The sequence below is a fragment of the Cladophialophora immunda genome (assembly GCF_000835495.1).
Source record: "Cladophialophora immunda strain CBS 83496 unplaced genomic scaffold supercont1.1, whole genome shotgun sequence".
NCBI classification, from domain to species: domain Eukaryota; kingdom Fungi; phylum Ascomycota; class Eurotiomycetes; order Chaetothyriales; family Herpotrichiellaceae; genus Cladophialophora; species Cladophialophora immunda.
The window spans coordinates 3,781,439-3,800,832 of record NW_015622541.1 but is presented as its reverse complement, the minus strand read 5'-3'; the positions used below and the strand labels follow the sequence as shown (position 1 = coordinate 3,800,832).

Sequence of the window (19,394 nt, the reverse complement as noted above, 5' to 3'; positions counted from 1 at the left end):
CTTCGAATCACGTCTGTTTATGATAGTCCTTTTCGTATCCTATTATTCCTACAGGACTGCTCCGAACCAACGAGAAAAGAAGCCCAAAGCTCCTCCGTGTCTGTCCCCCATTCGAGCCGCAAGCTAGTAAGTACTCCGTCATATGTTGTTTGCTTGCCTGGTCATCTCTTGTCGCCATCTCGCGTCTGCGGTCGGGACCCGGTACTGGCCCGCTGCGTCTGCCCGGGTTTACGATTCTCGTCTTGGCCGCCATCAGCGGCGTGAGCACCATCACCAGCGACGGGAGGATGGTCCGGTTCGGGCTCGGGAGGGAACAGCTCCTGCACCAAGCCCGGCAGGAATCTATCTAAGCGCCTCACTGTCTCGGGCCAGATTTGAACCTCGCCCTGTTCGTCCAGAGCATGTGGGCTGCGAGGAGTTTTGGCGGCCCAAGCAGCCTGGTCCTGGCGACCAAGATAGCCCGCCCCGTCCATGACGAGCAGCGTGTTCTTCACACCCTCCCGGACCGCCTCGGCGAGCGCGTCGCCTTGATGTTCAACCACGGTGCCCGCGTTCATCAGGCGGTCGAGAAGCTCAAGAGTCTTGATCCAGACATCGGTCATTTTGTTGCCATTGCCACTGCCTTGCCCCTTCGCTTCGGCGGTTGTCTTCTGCTGCTCTTCGTCATCTTGCTCGCTTTCCTTTTCATCTCCATTCCCTTCCTCCTCATCTTCGGTCTGAGAAAGAAGAGGGATGTCGTTGAGACGGTCGAGATACCGCAAGAAGACCTTGCACAATAAACCACCCATCTGTGCTCGCGTCTCATTCATACCGGGCGGGTCCAACTGGTATATCTCGGGCTTCAGCAACCTAAGCGTAAGCGGGAATAATACCTCGTCGAAGATTGCTGTCCATTCTGTGTGTTGGTCTTTCTTCGTGCCTTTCTCATCTGCCACGGTCTCGGATAGCAAGGTGCGCTGCAGAGCTGACAACGCACGATGTCTCACTTCACGACATGGGTTAACACACTGCGCGCACAAGGCCCGAAAGATCGGACTCCAATACGCAGCCCAAGCCTCATTCCTCTCCAGATGACTCTGGTCGATCAGACTTGGGACGCGACCCGTCAGCTGATAGATCAGCCCGACAGCTTTATTCGCCCGCTGGACAACCACAATGTCTTCCGGTCTTGCAGGCTTGGCTTGCCGGCCCTGTTTTGCAGCAAAATCACGGCGCTTTTCTTGGATGGAGCCAATGGTGCCGGCAGACGCAAAGTCGTTTGCAAGGGAAATGGCTGATTCGAAGTTATCTGCGGTCAAAGCTTGTTGGTCTGGTGCCTTGGTCGGTGACGACGTAGAAAGGAGCGTTAGAATGTCAAATACACGTTCTGCTTCTGTTTTGTGCTGATGCAGACGTTGTAACGTCGACCAGAAGTCCGGAGATTTCGTGATCTCGTTGCGCAAGGCCGAAGGAGGGTCAATGGCATTGGAGAGGCCCTGGATTATGGTCGAGGCTGTTCGGTCGAGCACGGCATCATCAAAGCTTGAGATTGCGTGAAGAACGACAGGAGCACGCATGAAGTCGTAGGTCTGGGAGAACATTTCGTTAGCGGAATGCTTTTTCCATGAACTAGGGGTGGAGGTGGAACAGCTTCTTTAGCAGACTCACGTAGCTATACCGCAATAATTCAAGCAGGAAATGCACGACTCTAGATGCTGCGAGAGGATGGAGATTGGAGGCATCTCTAACTGCATTCTGCAAGGAGCTGGTGAGTTGCTCTCCGGCTGCAGCGATTGTTTCGTCGTCTCTTAATGTGAGAAGCGTGGCAAGCTCTAGGAGAAACACGGAGCCAGGATCATACTCGGGTCCAACTTTTGGCATGCGGTGGCCATTGACCCTGACAGTGACGGGGATAGGACGTTCAGGCTTGACGGTCACGACTGGTGACAATTCTTCCATCTGAGATAGCAGAGCGGACACGATATTTTTGATCTGCGAGGCAGGAAGTGAAGCCATATGCTGCAGGACAGTGTCAGGTCGACATGCCTTCACACAGTCAACACAGGAAAGTGTGTTTTCGAGCTCTTCTTCCGAAGGCTCTGGTGGGTCGTCGGCAGCATAGCTTGAGAGGTAGGAGGTGAACGTTGAGAAGATGCCGCTTTCGCTAAGTCGGCCATCTCGGTCGATGACTTGTGATGGTGGTTGTAAAGGTATCGGGCCGAGGCTTTCGAATCTACTTTGCTCGAATTTTGGCAATGTGATGAGGGAGTTGACAAACAGGTTCCGTAGAATGCGCACGACATAAATCCAAGTCTCACCAACGGCATCTTCATGACCCTGCAATATCCTGAACAGTAATACCGTCGATAATTGGGCGCGAAAGTCGCGTCCAAGCCTCACGGCCATCTCGCTGACCATGATTCTCTTCTTCCCAACCTGGACTTCAGTATTCAAGGATGTGCTTGGCGGAATTTCTGCAGCCAAACCGCTGATGTGACTGACGCTGTAGACAATACGGTCATAGGCTTCAGTAATTCCATATTTCGCCGCGATCTGCGCGCATTGATCGAACCCAACCACGACTCGAGAGAAAACAGCATCATCGGAAGCTGACATGAAGACATAGCACAGGGTCGCCACGATCGGTTTCCAAGTAGCCTTGAACATCTCTGCGTCAAAGGCATTGGTGTCACACAACTCCAGAGATCCCGCATTGTGCGTCTTCAGCAGGAGCTCCTTCCAGGCGTATTCAAAGGCATGTTTATTTTCGTGCTCGTCCGGGAGAATGATCTCATTCTCTTTAATGGCATCGTATATATCTTGAAGCAATTCCGGGGAAAAGTCTTTGCCCGCGTTGACGCCCCGAAGGTTTCTTGCAAAGTCCTCATAAGACATTCGCTTCTGTGTCTTCGCAACGTTAGGATTGTAGAGATCGGTGTTCAGCATGATGATCGCATAGGCTAGGACGAAGGCAGCGTCTTTGTCTGCAATCTCCTCTGGCGCAACGGTCCTGCAGTACTTTTCCGTAAAATTGTTGACGATTCGTTCGATAAGTGCCGCTTCTCCAGGAAGGCGGAAAGATCCCAAAACTTCCCGAAGAGCCTCGTCAATGCGTTTGTCTTCAAAATCAAATAGCCCGATGAATGCTACCAACAGTGGTTCATTCGACTTCTTGGTCAAGAACTCTCCTAGGACTCTCTTTGAGACGTGAGAGGTGCCTTTCAAAAACTGAGCCACCTGTACAGGATCATCCGGATTTGCGATGATGCCATTCCTGACCAGATATGCCACTCCTGCTTTGGGATCATCGTTGAACTTGGATGCACCACTTTTGATGATCTTCTTCCTCGCTCGCTGCAAACGAATTTTCTCTATCCGATTTTGTGACCATGTTGGGATTTCGTGATCAAGACGTTCGGCAATAAATTGGACGAAGCTTAGCAACGAGTCCAGACACAGCGGCGGCACATTCGTAGTGCTCCAAGTAGCAGAATCTGGGAAGGCATTGCGTGACAGAAGTCCAACCATGTCTTCGCAAAGGTCCTGACGGTCGACTTCGCAATCATAGTTGAGGAAGAGTTCCACCATAAAGCCGGGGATGCGGACCAAGGTGCCAATACTTTCAACCATGGCTTCCCTGGCTTCCGGCCTCCTGGTACCGCCTTCTAGTCCCAGTTTCTGCCTGTCCTTGATCGGGACCGGGGTTGACCGACCGCTGCTTGGCTGAGATGGTGCGGGTTTCACCAATTTAGGAGACTGAGGCACACCCTCATAGAGCGACGGATCGATTCCTGGTTCTTGAGGAATATCCACGCGTGGATGCAGACAAGCCACCAAGTACGAAAGGAACAGCTCTTGCTGCAGCTTAAGCAGCTGTCGACATGTAGCCAGCAATGTCCCAGCGACACGTAGAGAGCTGTTCAGAAGGACCATGTTGTCCGATCGGACAAGCTGGAATAAATGGCGGCAAAGGTCATCCTGGACTAGGGCTGCCAGAACTGGCTGTTTCGCTATCGAAGGCCCAGAAACTTCCAGGGCAACGTCGATAATTCTGAGGGCCATGATCCGCATCGCGTCCGTATGTGTTCTGTCGTGTGGATCGAGAAGATCGATTAGGACCCGGAAGAGCTCTTTAATTGACGGAAGGGCGTATGGCTCCACGTTATCGAACTCATCTTCCTTGGCCGGTGCGGCGGTATTTTGCGGTTCTGTGGAAACCTTGGATCTGATACCGTCTTCGACACTGGTGCGTCCGTCCACGTCAACACTCGGTCTCTCCGGTTCACCATTTCCCATGACGCTGCCCGTCATAGGCGGTTCAATCTTCAGTTCTTCGGTAGCGCTAAGCAGAGTTGTCCTCGTATTCGACCGACTCCTAGACTTCGGAATCTCTTCCACCTTTAATGACTTCAGTCTGCTAAACACCACCTGACACATGGTAACCATGGCCATCTCGGCAGACCTCCTGAGAACCTCGGAAAGCCTTGACTGACAGCACATGCTTAACCCGGTACTCATCATCTCGCAGATACTCTCGTCCCCCAGCAGCTGACCCTCCGGCCTGGATATGATCAGCTCCATGAGCCTCAGTATGCGCAGCAGGACCACCTCATCCGCCGCTGTGTCACTAGCCTCGAACCGGCAGTGGGTAATTGCGGCACTGAGAAGGTGCATGCCTTGAGAGATTCGTGGTGATCTGACGGTGATAATGTTGTACGCGAAGAACTTCGTGATCGATATCACCGCTAGACTCGTAATCGCGGCGCTCGTCGAAGAACTGCGTATGACCTGCAAGAAAGGGTGCAATAACTCGGGAGCATCCACAGCAGCCACATCTCGGCAGCCCGCCAGATCTCTTCTTAGACGCGCAAAGGCAGTCAGCAGGGGGTTATCCTGCATGCTCTTTCCCTTTCGGCCTCGCAGGCCCCATCGACTGGCCAGGCTGGAGTTTTCATCGTCCGAGGTGTTGGGGACGTTCAGCCTGGCCATCCCCGGATCTAGTATCACGGGCCGTTTACTGCTCCGGCGACTTTGCGAGGATGAGCGTAGAAAGTCCTTCTCTTGCAATCTTGTAGCCCCTCCTCCGAGAATTGCAGAAACCGAAGACTGGGCCCAGCGGGCATGTTTCCGCATGGCGGACGTGATCGTGATGCATTCCTGAGTGATGAGGGCAATTGGGTCGATTGCAATTGCTGGCGTTCGATCAAAGGCCATCTCAAGCGCAGCTGGTGTCATGGTCTGTAGTTGTGCGGGAGAAGGCTGAGGTATCGCAACACTGGGCCGGTGTACATCATCGCTGCGCCCAACATCATTGATCGCGGCCATGGCGGGCCGGTGGAGGTGTCCCAGGTATCGGAGTTATGGGCGGGAGGAGTTCATCCTGGTTCTGTCCGACGTCTGCTTTCCCAGCGTTTCACTTGGTTCTTGTTGCCGGGCAGATGGAAGATGTTCAGCTCAAGTTGCTGCAACGGTCTCCCATAGAATAATATATACCTGACCGTAAATGGCCACCTGTTATATTCGCTCTTGACCTTCGCGCCGCGTTGAACATTGAGTGAAGTGTCCGCAGTTCAATATTGGAAGGTTTTCCGGATATTCGCACGTGACTTCAGCCTCGCTGGTAATGCGCCTTGTTCACGTCTCTGCTTCGATCTCAGCTATATGAGAGTCTCAGTACAACCGAAGGAAGATGAGTCTAAGTATGTCCATGGAATCTATCTATGAAAAACCATAGTCGAAGTGGAACGACGCAGGGTATACCCGGAACGCAATCACCTTCAAACGCCCTTCGCCATGCGCTCAATAACTGCGGCGACAACGAATTGAACATCCGTTCCGTTTCGAACAAAAAAGAAAATGGTCCATGCGGACACTGACACTCTATGGTCATAATTGAGACAGCTCTCTGCTTCATGGAATGCAAGCCCAACCCAATCCTTTCCGTGGTTCCGACTCAGGAGCTCCCATGCTCCTCCGACAACGTCTGTTCTCCTTCCTCGAGTAAATCCGTTATCCTGGCAAGGTTGCCTATCATTTCCCTTCCCTGCCCCATTAATAATAACTTCTCCGCATTTGCAGGGAGCCCTAGATACGCTGGGGGTTCTCGCTCAGGTAATTGGTCCACCCAGCCCATGAAATCGCGAATGGTTGTCCCAGAAGGAACTTTGAGCGCCTGGCCTTCATCCGGAGCTGACACCAGTTCGTGGTCATTTTCGTATGCTGCAGGATCGAACACCTTGCTCACAATTTGACTGAGCAATGAGAAATCGCCTTCATCATCGATCTTGCCACCGTACATCTCGGTGATCAAGGTCCGAAGTAAATCCCAAGGTAATTTGACAGGTGCGATATTTGATCTTCCTTGCGCAATCGCATCAATCCAGACATCGATAATGTAAGAGCAACACTCGTAGTCGCTGTCGTTGAACTCCCAGAGCCCTTTCCAGCCTAGTGTTGGGGCATATCTAAGTCGCTCCTGGAGTACAGCATGAAGGAAACAGAGAAGTAGGTAAAGCCTGCCCTTCTCGACAGGTGTTCGGGTGCCTCGGTCTGATACCACAGTCAAGGTGTCTTTCATGTTTGCTCTCATACCAGCTGGTTGTTCATAGACAAGTGTCCTGGAGGCTTGAAGTAGGTTGACGGGGATCTTTGGGCTTGATTCCATGGAGAGGAACAATCTGAAATCATTATGTGGTTTGAGAGCCGAAAGGCGCTTCTCTAGGGTCTGCAGCCATTGAGGGGCGAGATGGACGTTCTTGATCAAAACCCAGGTACCATTCGCAGCTGCACCGGTGATGGCTTTATCGGCACTTGCAACACTTTCATCAGAGCCCATCGCAACATTGGCACAGTTCGCGTTCTGCTTCTCCACGAGGGCATCGACCTTGTAACTTGCATCAAAGCCAGGATTGGAGCAGAGTGCAATGGGGATCGAGGAGTTGACTTGATTGACAATTGTTGCCAGGTCGTCAGTACCCTGAAAGATTTCGGGTCCGAAGACACTTGCGACGAGTGCTTGAGCTGCAGGCAAAAACCTATCCGGTCGGGCCAGCTTGACAAGGAGTAATCTGTAGAGATTCTGATCAATCACATTGTCAGTATCATTCCAGAGCGTAGGAACACAGTGCTCTGCACGTTCCGCTGAGAGAAACTGCATCCAACTCTTGCTCGTGGGGTCAATCCGGTCACTGTTGAACACAGGAATTCGTTTCACAGCTGCCAATACGTCCTCGGCACGAGTATCAGTGGGCACAGTGCCCCGGGAGTGCGGTCGATCTTCTAGGATGAGTTCCATTGCGGATCGATCAAAGCTGTACGGGGAGGCCCGGACCAGAAGCATTGCCAGAGTGATGCGGTCCTTTTGTAACAGAGATAGGGACGTCCGTCGATAAGTCTCAACAAATATGTCCTTCAGGATGATCTCGCCACGTTCTTGATGATTTGTTTTGTTGGTGAGATGCGGGTTGTTATGGAGTACTGAGTTGAAAATATCGATGAAATATGGCAGCGAGAATCGATACCCATGGTTGAGGTGGTGTAGCTGCTCAAGCAAGGCAAAAATGGCACTGCAGGCGTTGGCGATGTGGCTGTAGCCTTGTGTGATACGCTCGACTTCTGCCATGACTCCTTCCGTTTCCGCGACCTTCTTTGTGATGACCGCCGCCTCCTTTTTGAGCGTTTCGAGAGTCTGGATGACGTTGTCATCATCCAGAATATTGCCCCGGGATTCATTGAGAGCTTGCAGAAGCCTCTTTTCCAGTTGCCTAAGGTTTGTGTCAAACTCTCCCTGCATTTTGACCAAGTTCGTTCTTCGTTTATCGACATCTGGTCGCTCGGCTTTGAGAACTTCGTTTAAGGACTGTGTTTGCAAACTGCTGCGGGTGACGGTGAAGTTGATGAACGTAGTCCTGCTGCAAACGTCTGGAGCAAAGGCTGCCGAAGGATCCCGCGTAGACAGATATAATTGGAAGTGCTCTGAAAAGTCGATCTCTTGCTTGCCAAGCTGGATAAGTACTCGCCCACCCGTCTTCTGGTATTCCTTGTTCAAGACATGCGTCAATATAGGATCCAGATATTCGGCGTCTTGAATCAAGATAGGATTGCCAAAGCGCAAGGCACTCTCAAGCTGCTTTGTGAAGGCGTCGTCTAGGAAGCTTGTTACTGTTAGCTTCCGTCCTTGGTGTTCCTGTTTCAGAAATTCGGTCACCCTGCCAGGTGGGTCAATGATCAATGGATATCGGTTGAAGCGCTTGAGCATGATGGCATTCTCCATGCACAAGTCATCAGCTGGAAGAGAGTGACGCTGCCATTGGAGGCGTTCGTCGGCAGATGATAGATATCCGAGCACTGAGCCGTCGCTCTTGCAAGAAATGCCGGACTGTGACATATGATGCATCCAATCATCAACCATTGTCTTTCTGAACTGTTGATCGTAGAGACCTCCATATGCCAGGAATGCCGATGATATGACCACATCTCCGACCAGGGTCTGTATTTGCGTCTCAAATGATTTGCTTGCGGCCTCCCATCTGACACGCTCGGAAGACAGACTGTCGAGCAGACGCAGACTGCGGTCTACCTTTGTCTGAACTCGTGCCATTTCGCTCTTGATTGCTTGCGTTTCGCTAATAAGGGCAGCGTATTCGGTTTTGTAGGTTGCAATGCTCTCCTCTAGCTTAGCGATTCTATTTTCAATCGCTTTGGCTTCCGCTTTGGTTTGGAGAGCCTTGTCTTCAAGTTGCTCTACTTCAGCACGCAAAGGCCCCACTCGGTCAAGAATCTCGGAGTAATTGACTTGAGCTTCGACCCATTGCACCAGAGGTCCACACGCTTTGCTGGCACGATTGACCTTCTCAAATGTGAAGTCATCGTTGGACAGGTAGTCGTGGCGCATCTTCTGTCGCAGACCTGGTGTCATGTCTTTCTCATTGTCGTAGTTGACTATACTTGCGATGAAATCGTCCCGCCGAACAACAGGTTGAATGGATTTCCAATTATCAACCTTCTGACCAAGTAAGGTGCATACTGATTCCAAAGCAAGCTTGACACCAAATGGAGGATTAGCCATGGACCTCACCTCAGTGAGATGTTGTCTCTTGATGTTGCTGACGCTTCGTTGCGCTTCGATGACTGCCGGTTCTGCCTTGGCCAAGTCGTCCAACACAATCTCTCTCCGGCTGGCGATCTCTTTCTCTTGCTTCTCTAATTCTGTTTGTATCTCCATGGATGTGGTCTTTTGCGACTCGGCAGTTCGTTGATCTGCAACCATGCGTTGAAGCTTTTCATTCGCCTCGGCATCCTTCAACTCTAGCTGATGCTTCTTCTGAGCCAAGCTTGCCCTCAAGTCACGTACTTTGTCGACGGTATCTCGAAGCTTATCTAGACCAACATTAAGATGGCGTTGTTGTTCTTCGAGATCTTCCCGCTTCTCGCTGAAGAGTTTGCGGAACTGCGTGACGAAATCGAGGTAATGTCGAGGAGTGAGATAAGTGACAATCCCCTGTTGACGCTCCAAGCGCTCGTTGGTCTTCTGGACGGAGTAATGTATGTGCACCATTGCATTAATGATCGTGTCGCGGTGTGACGCAGGCAGCGATAAACCACGATACGCGACGGGGATGCTGTCAGGGGCGGAGAAATTCGGCTTGTCAAGATCGACAGAGTGTGTGAGCTCGTAGCCGACCTGAAAGAGAGCTTGATCCGACCAATCACCCATCCAATTGAGAACGCATCTGTTGAACAACGCCGGGCTAGTAGCTGCCTTTGACGAGAGACCATCCTGGGGCGGATTCATTGTGAATACGACATGCAAATTGCGAACAATCTGCTGGGTGAACCACTTGTAAAGCTCTTCTTGCGAATCTAGAAGCAGACCTTGTCGTTGAGCCCCTTCCTTGCAAGCAGTCATGAGAGCTGAGTATTCGTCCCCTTCGAAAAGACCGGGGACTTCTCCATTGGCGAGTAAGGTATTCATCCGTTCCAAGAAACCGGAATCCAAGACGTTGGATTCATCCATGATGAAGCAAATCTTTTGGCCTCGGCAACCACAGGCTCTGAGAACACCTCTCAAATCATCATCGAAGTCTTCTGCAGAGTATCTCCCGTGGACTTTGATCTGGAATATGGTCAAGCCATTCATCCAGGCTACAAACCTAGACAACGTGGTCTTGCCGCTTCCGCTGGTGCCGATTAGGATGAGGTGGCCTTGTGGTTGGCGGAAGACTCGGTCAATGCGGAGAGCATGCTCGAGGACATCATTGAACAACACGAGAGGAACATCGACCTCTTCCTCGCAGAACGTCTTCAGACGTGCCTTGACAAACTCACGTAATTGTTCTTGCTCAACAGAGACATAATTCTTCGAGAGCCAGTTCGAGAAGAGGATCGGACCCTGTAAAGCTTGATCGATGTCGGCAGTGGGGAAGTGTTCTATAGCAGTCTGTCGAATCATATCAGATGTCCAGGCCCGTTCCTCTTGTTCAACAAGTCGATCTTGGAACAGTCGCAATGCTTCGTGGGCCCAAATGCGAATCAGTCCTTCCAAAGAGAGGTGTTCGAGAGGGGCTATAGCCTCGTATATGCCGCGAACCCATCGGGTCAGTTCTCGGGGCGAGTACACATAGTGCGGCTGAATATCCGGGGTGAATCTAGCTTGTGACTTCAGGTAGAATTCCACCATTGCGTGCGTTAGAGCTTCTGAGAATCCTCGCAATGACGGTATAACCTTGAGGACTGCGTTGTTGAAGGTGCCGTAGATCTGGGTCAAGGAGACCTCGCCAGGGTAATCGACCATGACCACGGGCGCGTGCCTCAAGAATCTGTCACCCATGGGATGACGTCCCACATCTTCTGGCGGATTGCAAGCGCCGACGAATTGAATACGTTCCAAAGTCACCCACACTCTGTCTGTAGTGCGCCAAAACCCATTTTGTTCCACAAGCTGCCGTAGGAAACTGATCGCGCGCTGAGTGCCGTATTTGTCGGGGGCGGGAAGATTGATCTCGTCGCAGAAAATGACCAACCATCGACCAAGCTGGGTAGGGGAGAGCACCATGCCATTGAGGGTCTTTTTGTATTCGCAGTATTGCTCAAATGTCTTGATGACGAGCTCTGGCTGAGTGGCACTGGAAAAGTTGAGACCGACAACCTCCATATCGGGAAGTTTCCGAAGGGCACTGAAAAGAGTCATTGTTTTGCCAGAACCCGGCGGGCCGCACAGCATCAATGGTTTGTGTTCTGACAACCACGAATACAGGACGTCCTCATGACGGACGGTATCGACCGTAGGGATGATAACATCAGTTTGCGTAATTGAATGGGTGTTCAGGTCGATTGTTGGGACCTGGGTCTGCCATGGCACCCATTGAGCGTGGGGAAGAGTCACATCGTAATCAATGAGGGATGTAGAGCTGTCGAGGGTCGGTAGGTCGACGTTCGTCATTGAAGACAGGAAATCACCGAACTCCTTGCGGATGCCCAGAGATGCGTCGCCGACGAAGCTCCAGACGATGGCCAATAGAAGCTTCTTCGAAATGAAGCCCTCTGTCTGCTCTGGATCCAAGGGGAATTCGGGATGATTCATGTTGTACTCCAGGATGGTGCGACATCCTTTAGCCAGCAGACTGAACAGGCTGCTAAGCGCCCTTGCCGTAGTAAATTCCATGATATGCTTGTGAGTTGACGCGGATGATAGTGCTTTGAGAAGAAGATCATCTCGCTGCATCAAGCCTCTTAGGGTCTCGACTACGTGACGCTGTGTCTCTTGAGCTTTCGTACTGAGCCCAGCTGCCTTGATCTCGTCATCCAGATCCTCAAATGTCCGGTCCGCGAGCTTCTGAAGGAAGTGGTCGATCATCAGCGAAGGGCTGACGGTGTCGTCGGAGAACCACACCATACCACAACGGCTGACCGTAGCAAGCGTGGCATATTTAAGGCTTTCGACTTCGAACATGATTCGAACATTTGGCGGCAGGTTCAATCTTTCGCCGTTCGGCAGGGTGAGGAGTTTGTTGTCGTCAAGGACGCTGTTCAGGTTTTCCACCCATTCGGGATCGACATCTCCGTCAAAAACGATCCAATGCCGCTTACTGTCTTCGCCACGAAGATTGTCAACGACCTTCCGTAGGATAGCGGTGAACAAACCATCTGTCCACTCTCGCGTCGTGCTGTCGAGGCTACCGTAGAGTGCTTCCTTTGACATGACCTTCGGATCAATCACATGGTACACGCCTTCAATTCCCTCCACTTTCTGCAGGGCTTGAAGGAGGACCCTCCATATGGCAGATTTACCAGAGGCGGATTGTCCAACCATCATGACGCCGTGATGGATATTTTGAATTTGATACAGCTGGAGAATCTTCGTCATCCAAGCCTCGCTTTCTGTGAGATGCTCCTCTTGCATCACTTGTTTGATTGCCTCCATCAGCTGGGTCATGTTTGCAGGGACATATTCCACGCCGGGGAAGTCTTCTGCCTGGACCTGAATGAGGGTTTCGACGTCTTGTTTGATCAGTTTTGGAGACACTGTTTCTCGAATGCTCTGGACGATGATTTGCGGCTCAATGACGCTTTCGTCTCCCGGAATCCCTTCTGGCGTTTGCATGCGAACTCTCTTGAGTCCGCCAGAGCTAATAAGGACGCTTTTTAGCGCTCTCAGACCGAAATCGTAGTGAGGTTGCTTTGAAAGCCGTTGCGCACAGTGGTCGAAAAATGGCACGACCTGGTGTGAAATATGTTTGGCTTGCTTGAAGCCTTGCGAGAAAAGCATGACTTCAGCGATTAGCTCTTTGTCTGGCTTCGACATTGCAACGCTCCTAAAGAGCTTCTTCAGATTATCGGGGAGGTTAGAACGGCCAGCGTAACCAGGATTCATCGTGATGAACAAGCCCGAATTTGGGTTGACTTTGAAGCGGCGTCCAACCAGGTCGATTTGCGCCTTCTGCTCGTTGGTGGTATTTTTGAGGCCAATCTGAATATTTTGAATTTGTTGCGACACAGCCGAGAGAATTCTTTCTTCAAGACGGTTGAATTCATCGAAACACCCCCAAGCCCCTACCTGACACAGTCCTAGGAATATGCGGCCCATTGCCTGGAAGTCGAAGGTGTCGTCACAACAGAAAACCAAGGTGAAGCGCCCCAGTTGAAGCCCTAGAGCCTTGACTGATTCGGTCTTTCCAGTTCCTGCTGGACCGTATGGTGAACCCCCGAGTCTTTGGCAAAGGGCTTGTGTAAGAGTCAAAAAGCATCGGTCAGTCAGTGGTGTCCGAACGAGGCGATCTGGGACACCAAGATATTCATAACCATAATCCAGGTCTGCATTTGCCATTTGAACATGGAGGCGGCTCATTAGATCTGCATTGGGGTCGTAGACGTAACGCATCTGCAAAAGCCAGAGATAATGCCCAGGTGTGTTTGCTTCGGCTTTCATGAGCTTCGCAATGACGTCTCGTTGATGCACAGCCTCAGTGATAAAGTGCTCGCATTTCTTGCGAGTCAGGGCAGGAAGGTCCTGCAACACGCTCTCTGCCAGAACGTCGAGCAGACGCACTTCATACTCATGAAGTTTCGACAGTCCCTGGCCCCCTTCTTCAAGTGCTCCTTGAACAAGGTCGGTCCATACAACTTGCGCCGCTAGGATCATTATCTGAGCAGGAAATCGCGTCATATACTCTTGAAATTGGTGGACATCTAGTTCAGGCGCGGTAAACAACGGTTTAAAGGCAGTGGCGGCTTCCGCAAGCAATTCGGCCAAGGTTTGCTTGACACTGGTGTCGAGAGCTGTAAGCCAGTCGTTGATTTTCGGCAGTTTGATCAGAGAAACCTCTTTCTTTAGCCTGACAACCTCGCCTTCCTTCGAAGTAACGGCTGCAATTGTATTGTCATCAGTGACTTCTGCGCCAGATATCCCGGCGAACATCTTCTTGAAGTGCTTTGCGACGCGAGTGCTGTCATTGCTGTTGCCAATGATCTCAAGCAAGTCTTCATCACCGACAAAATAGAATCGAGGGAATGAGACACGCTCCCGTTCGAGGTACTCGCCCAGCGCCTTCTGAATTTTGCTCAGGAGTTCTGCCAGACGCTCTAGAGACTTCTGCACCCCAGGAATGGCTAGGACGTCCATGACAAAGGGGGATTTGTAGACCTTCTTCATGACGGCCGAAAATTCGGTGTTGATATTCGAGAACCTGCTGGACTCAGTCGGGAGAAGGTGCTTGATATCGTTGTTGCCAGTAAAGACGCCTTCTAGGTAAACCCATTGCCTCTGAACGTCGATCCAGATGTCGAACAGAACATGGACGCGATTTAGCTTGTCCTCCCACGATGAGGCCTCTTCCTCAAATTCTTTGTAGTAGGGAGAGTGCCGCATAGCCTGAAGGGAATTCAGGTTCTCACTGCATTTGGAGAAAAGGTCATCCCAGCCTCGAATGAGTCGACACTTGTTCTGATAGTTGACCAGATCAAGGGGGTAGCTTTGCCAAGTCTCTCGGACTTGCCTTACGAACTCTTCGAGGGCCAGCTCTCCTCTTGCTTGGACGATAATGTCCCGGATAGTTGCTTCACTCGCGATCAACTGAAGATCCCAGACATCCCCCAAGGTCATCGACACCTCAGAATATCTCTTGTTGGGCTTCAAGGCTTTGTAGATCTTTAACCAGTGTCTTTCCCGAATGGCATCGGACTTGAGGTCGTTTAGAAGTGGATTTGCCTTGATCAACTGTCGGAGAACCGTCTGGACATGCTCGAAAGCCGCATACTGCCGCATTCGACTGGGCATCTCTTTCGTCATCTTCACTAAGCCATCCAATGATTGACGAAGCTTTCGTGGTTGTAAACTGGTCCATAACATGTCGCGGAGTTCGTTGATGCTTTGCCATATCGTGGACAGGGCGGACCAGACAGACTTGAAGTCGCTCACTTCTTCCAAGGCAGCAGTAAGAGAATCATCCCGAGTAGATGGCAACGCAAGGGCTTCTTTTGCTCGTGAGACGGTTTCGGCCTCTGCTTGCAACTTCTCCATACGGACTTGGTAGACGCGTAGGAGCTCGGCAGCTTCTCCAGGTGGGATTGTACCGGAAACCGGCTTCTCGTCCGTCCACTGAGCAACCACATCAGCAATGCGGGTGCCGATAACGCGATCTTCTGCAATGATGTTGGCTCGCAGTGCATCCGTCTGATCTTCAACGACCTTGCTTTTACGATTCAATATCTCGTCGAAAGCATCCCATTCGTCGCTCACTTGGTTTGCAGAGAGCCAGTCACTAGCAAAATTGTACCGCTGCCGCGAAAGGGTTGTCTGGCCTTGCCTAAAGATCTCGACTTCGGGACCCCATATCATCGCATTTCGTCTGCATTGTTGGACGATGGTAATGAATGCAACGGCCTGCGCCGTTGATGACGCCTCGAGGGAGTGGTTTTCGAGCTCGAGGCGCGATCGTTTCATATCAGTGTACACTTCCGCCATACGATTGCCAAGAATGCCACCAAACTTGCTGGTTATCTCGTACTGCCATTGATCGTATTTCTGTGTGATTTTCGATTGGACCTGCTCATAATCGAAGACAACGCTGCCAAAGCTCTTGCGCCCCTCGGAGGTGTCAAATGTTGAACGTGCATGGCGAACTTCTTGTAGCAGTTGGTGCCATTGGGCAAGATCATCACCAAGGCTTTCATGTAATTGATCGCTCCGGAGATCCCACAAATTCTGGTAGGTGTACCACTCCTCAAGATAAACGGCCATATTGTCGATCCTAGTATCGATGGCGCTGTAGGCGGCCTGCAGAGCCTCAACATTCTGCAACGGTAGATCTGTGAATGATGGTGTTGCTTGTGGTGAACCAAGATCCGCGGTCACTGAGTACCGAGAAGCTCTGACCTGCGGTAAGTGACACAAGACCTCCAGCCAATCTTCTAGCTGAAGTACCCAAGAGGCCCTGACAAAGTTGAGAGGAGGGTCGACAAAAACTGTTTGATTGTTCATCATTATCTCGATTTGTGTAAGGGGGAACTGAACGTGGTGCATTGCTTCCTCTGAGGCTGGGTATTGCTCGTCCGTGGAGGTGAAAGATGCGATCCAGTACTTTAGCGCAGCTCGTAATCGTTCCTCGAAAATATGGCGAAGTTGCAGGTTTAATTGAAACACCCAATTAGAGAGATTTGAGTAATTTTCCAAATTCATCTTGTCCACAGCGTTTTGGATAACGTCCATTTGGGCCTGGAAATTCTTGGCAGTATAAGGACAGCTCTTCATCTCAGAAAGAGCAACTTGGATGCTCTGGTCAAGGCTTCGTACGGTCGCGGTTTTGCTTTGCAGAGTTGTGACCGCCGTGGCCAAGTCACGAACATACTGCACATGGGCCGAGTCGTTGGTAGTGGCTTTTCCTTTAATGTGCAGTTCGTAGGAATGGATGAAGGAATCCCATCGTAACTTTATGCCAGTAGCGAAGAGGCTTTGCACTTCCTTCTCATAGCCTGCCATCAGAGGTGCGATGTTGGGGATTTCCTGAATAGCTCGAACGGCGGAAAAGTACCCTGCAACACTCTCCATAAGACTCAAGGCGTACGGATACACGCGCTGAGCTTGTTTCGCGGTTGTTGCTATCCGGTGGGGAATTTGGTAGTTCAACCAACTCAGATTTCTGACCTCTTTGAACAGCGAGATCGCATGATTGTCAAAGTTCACAATGAGCTCCATAGCGCCGTTTGCTGTACGACTCCGGGAAATAGAGAAGAGCCTGCCGGTGACGGAAATGTCCCTCGCCTGAACATCCCTAAGCCACGCTTCATAGATGTCTCTGGTGGTGAGCTTCTTTCGAAACAGATTGCTCTCCGCTTCCAACTTCTCCCCATCTGTATGTAGCATCCAGTCTTCTCCTAAGACTGCCTGGACCTTGGACATATAGTTGTTCAACTGTGCTTCGATTTGACGAACCCAGAGGATTGCACCTGCCACGGGAGGGATGTCACGAAGTTGAGCCATCATCTGTGCTTCGGAGCCACCGTACTGCTGCTTGAATCTTTCGTGAAGAGAGGCAATGGCGTTCTTGACATTGTCCAGGAGCTGAGTCTGATATGCTGCGATGGCGCCTCGAACTTTCGGTCTGACCAATAAGGCGTTGAATTTTTCAAAAACTCGAAACATCTCATTAGCCGTCTTCGCTTTGCCCAGGCGATCTCTAAGCCTTGTGATGATCGAGTCCTCCACTCGAGACGTCCGTTCGGTATACTGCATTTCAGCCTGGACCCAAATTTCCGTTCCCTTTGGAGACACGTCTAGCACATCCACGTGGCGGACAATATCGTAGGCACCGGCGACTTCCTCAACGGCGTCAACATCGCCTAGCTCTTCGATGATAGCAGCCCCGCCGTCCTCCGCTGGTCGCGTCGCGTCGGTCGCGTGAGCTTTGGATCCGAGTACGTTGATGATTGTACGGCGCAGTTGCTCGTGGTCGTTTCGGAAGCGGTAGACGTACCGCAGTCGCTCCTGAGTTTGAGCGTGTCTAGGGACTATCTTCACGGGCACGAAGTCGGTGTTTTTGCGCCGTGTAATCTCCCGAGCAACAGCTGTGAAACTTTTCATCTGGTCGTCCCAAGTCTCCCAAACCAGATTGACCGAGTTCATCAGGTCGGTAAACTCGTCCCAGCTGAGTGACATGATCGAGCGGCCTTGAAGGAGACGAAGAATCTGAGTATTCATGTCCTCTGAGATACCCTCCACCAGTCTGAGTGCTCGGCGAATGGGGTAGTTGCAAACCCTCCATTTCTTGTTCAGGTGGTTAAAGATCAGGACAAGAGCCTCCGCCAGTTTTTGCAGCGACGTTGCCGAAGACAATTCATCTAGGGGAAAGTCTCTCATGAGAGTGTTGTAGTTCCGCACAACTTCGAGGGCGTCTCTCCAGCCGGTGTCGGTTTCAAAACTCACGACCGCCTGTTGCCGCTTGGCTTTCTTCAGAATCTCCAATGTCAAACGGACATGGTCGAGACTTATTTCTTCCACTAGTTTGTTCAATGAAGCCTCCAGAGATAGCCAGAAATTGATCTCCTGCGCCGCAGAAGTCTGTGTGGGGGTCGCGTCCTTGACATCCTTGGTCAATTTGGTGATATTCTGTATCGACTTGATCCACCCGATAACATGATTTTGGATGCTGTTCAGGACGGTGGTGTTCTCAAGGACGTGAGACGGGATCAATTGCACAGAGGGAGACAGTCCTTGGGCTTCAGCATTTTGCAAGGCTCCCATAACCACTTCATGCATGGGCAGGTGTATCATCGGAATATCAGTGTTTTGTTGCAGGTGCAGCAGGCTCATTTCAAGTTCCGCAATCCTTCTCTTCGCACCAGGAATGCCACCTTTCGCCTGAGGATCATACCAATTCCGGTTGGTCGATCCATGCTGTCGGGTATAGGCCTCAAAGTAGGGGCTGAGAACGTTGTGGAGGAGCGAGTAGACTACTTCGTAGGGAGAGATAACATCTCCGCCGGTGTTTGCTTCACCACCAATGTTGTAGGAACCCGGGAGGTTGAAGACTTGGATCTGACTGGCGATCGTTTTTCGTCCATCAAGAGGCCCGGACAGTTTCAGAAAGGCAATTGTGGCAACGGTCGTTTGTGCAGGGGACAACTCGGACGAAAGGGTATAGAGATGCTCGATTTCTGCCCATCGATTAGAAGTCTTCACCTGCAAAGGGTATTTTGGTAACTAACTAGGAGTGTCGTCATGACCATTGACCAATTCTTCCCGTACATCCTTCTGCGCATAGAGAGTGATTTGAGTATCCACGGCAAATCGAGCACACTTGTTGATGGATTCGGGACGACTGGCTTTAGACAAAAGGCTGCCAACTGCTTCGAGCTCTCTTCTTGCAGCACCCAGCGTAGTCTCAATCAGATTGGCGATATGTTCGAGAACCTCGAGGGGATCCACGGGCTCCAATACCGTCGTAGGACCGGGATCCCCGTTGGGAGTGCTAGTCGAAAGGACATCCATAGGGGATGGGTCTATCAATCTGACAGAAGAACAAATTCGACGACTGAGACATTTGCCAGCATATCAGAAGTCCTCCAGCGCCGGCGCAATGCTGACAAGAACAGATGTCCGTGGCGAGGTAGAAGGGTTGAGGGTTGAAAGAATAGAGGGAGAAATTGATGATTGCAGGCGTCGAATTGTCCAAGTATCAACTGGGAATCGCGCAGGGCCCGCAGACGCGTTGTTCCCTGCGTTGGAAGTGACCGTGCATGGTTTGGGAGGCTCGGGAGGGTCCTTGTGCCAAGGAAACGGTTGGGGGTCGTTGGGTGCCCGTGAGCCAGTCGAATTGCGGGTAGGCGAGGGTGGCTAGTCAAGCCGATGCCCTGGGTGCGTCCAGGGGCCGCTCGAACACCTGCTCGAGCTAGCTGCAGTAAACACACGGAGTTTCCCAGGG

General features: G+C 51.4%; 2 protein-coding genes across 2 annotated transcripts; both read right to left on the bottom strand.

Moving 5' to 3' along the window:
• Window positions 1-12: 12 nt before the first annotated feature.
• On the bottom strand, window positions 13-5,505 carry PV07_01106 (uncharacterized protein). The gene is made up of 2 exons (XM_016387609.1): window positions 1,648-5,505; window positions 13-1,568 (listed from the first exon to the last, which is right to left on the bottom strand). Exons 1-2 carry the CDS (start codon window positions 5,302-5,304, stop codon window positions 162-164), a joined length of 5,064 nt encoding a protein of 1,687 aa, XP_016254537.1. The 5' UTR covers window positions 5,305-5,505; the 3' UTR covers window positions 13-161.
• A 167-nt stretch (window positions 5,506-5,672) lies between these two features.
• Window positions 5,673-19,129, bottom strand: PV07_01105 (uncharacterized protein). Its single transcript, XM_016387608.1, has 2 exons — window positions 18,679-19,129; window positions 5,673-18,627 (listed from the first exon to the last, which is right to left on the bottom strand). Exons 1-2 carry the CDS (start codon window positions 18,959-18,961, stop codon window positions 5,933-5,935), a joined length of 12,978 nt encoding a protein of 4,325 aa, XP_016254536.1. The 5' UTR covers window positions 18,962-19,129; the 3' UTR covers window positions 5,673-5,932.
• Window positions 19,130-19,394: the final 265 nt, after the last annotated feature.

What these genes read in the sequence shown, in the direction of transcription:
- PV07_01105 (XM_016387608.1), bottom strand. Translation starts at nt 18,961, where the DNA reads ATGGATGTCCTTTCGACTAGCACTCCCAACGGGGATCCCGGTCCTACG. An exon ending in TGGTCATGACGACACTCCTA is followed by an intron (nt 18,628 to 18,678) that starts GTTAGTTACCAA and finishes ATCGATGGGCAG; the next exon opens with AAATCGAGCATCTCTATACC.
- PV07_01106 (XM_016387609.1), bottom strand. Translation starts at nt 5,304, where the DNA reads ATGGCCGCGATCAATGATGTTGGGCGCAGCGATGATGTACACCGGCCC. An exon ending in AATTATTGCGGTATAGCTAC is followed by an intron (nt 1,569 to 1,647) that starts GTGAGTCTGCTA and finishes ATGTTCTCCCAG; the next exon opens with ACCTACGACTTCATGCGTGC.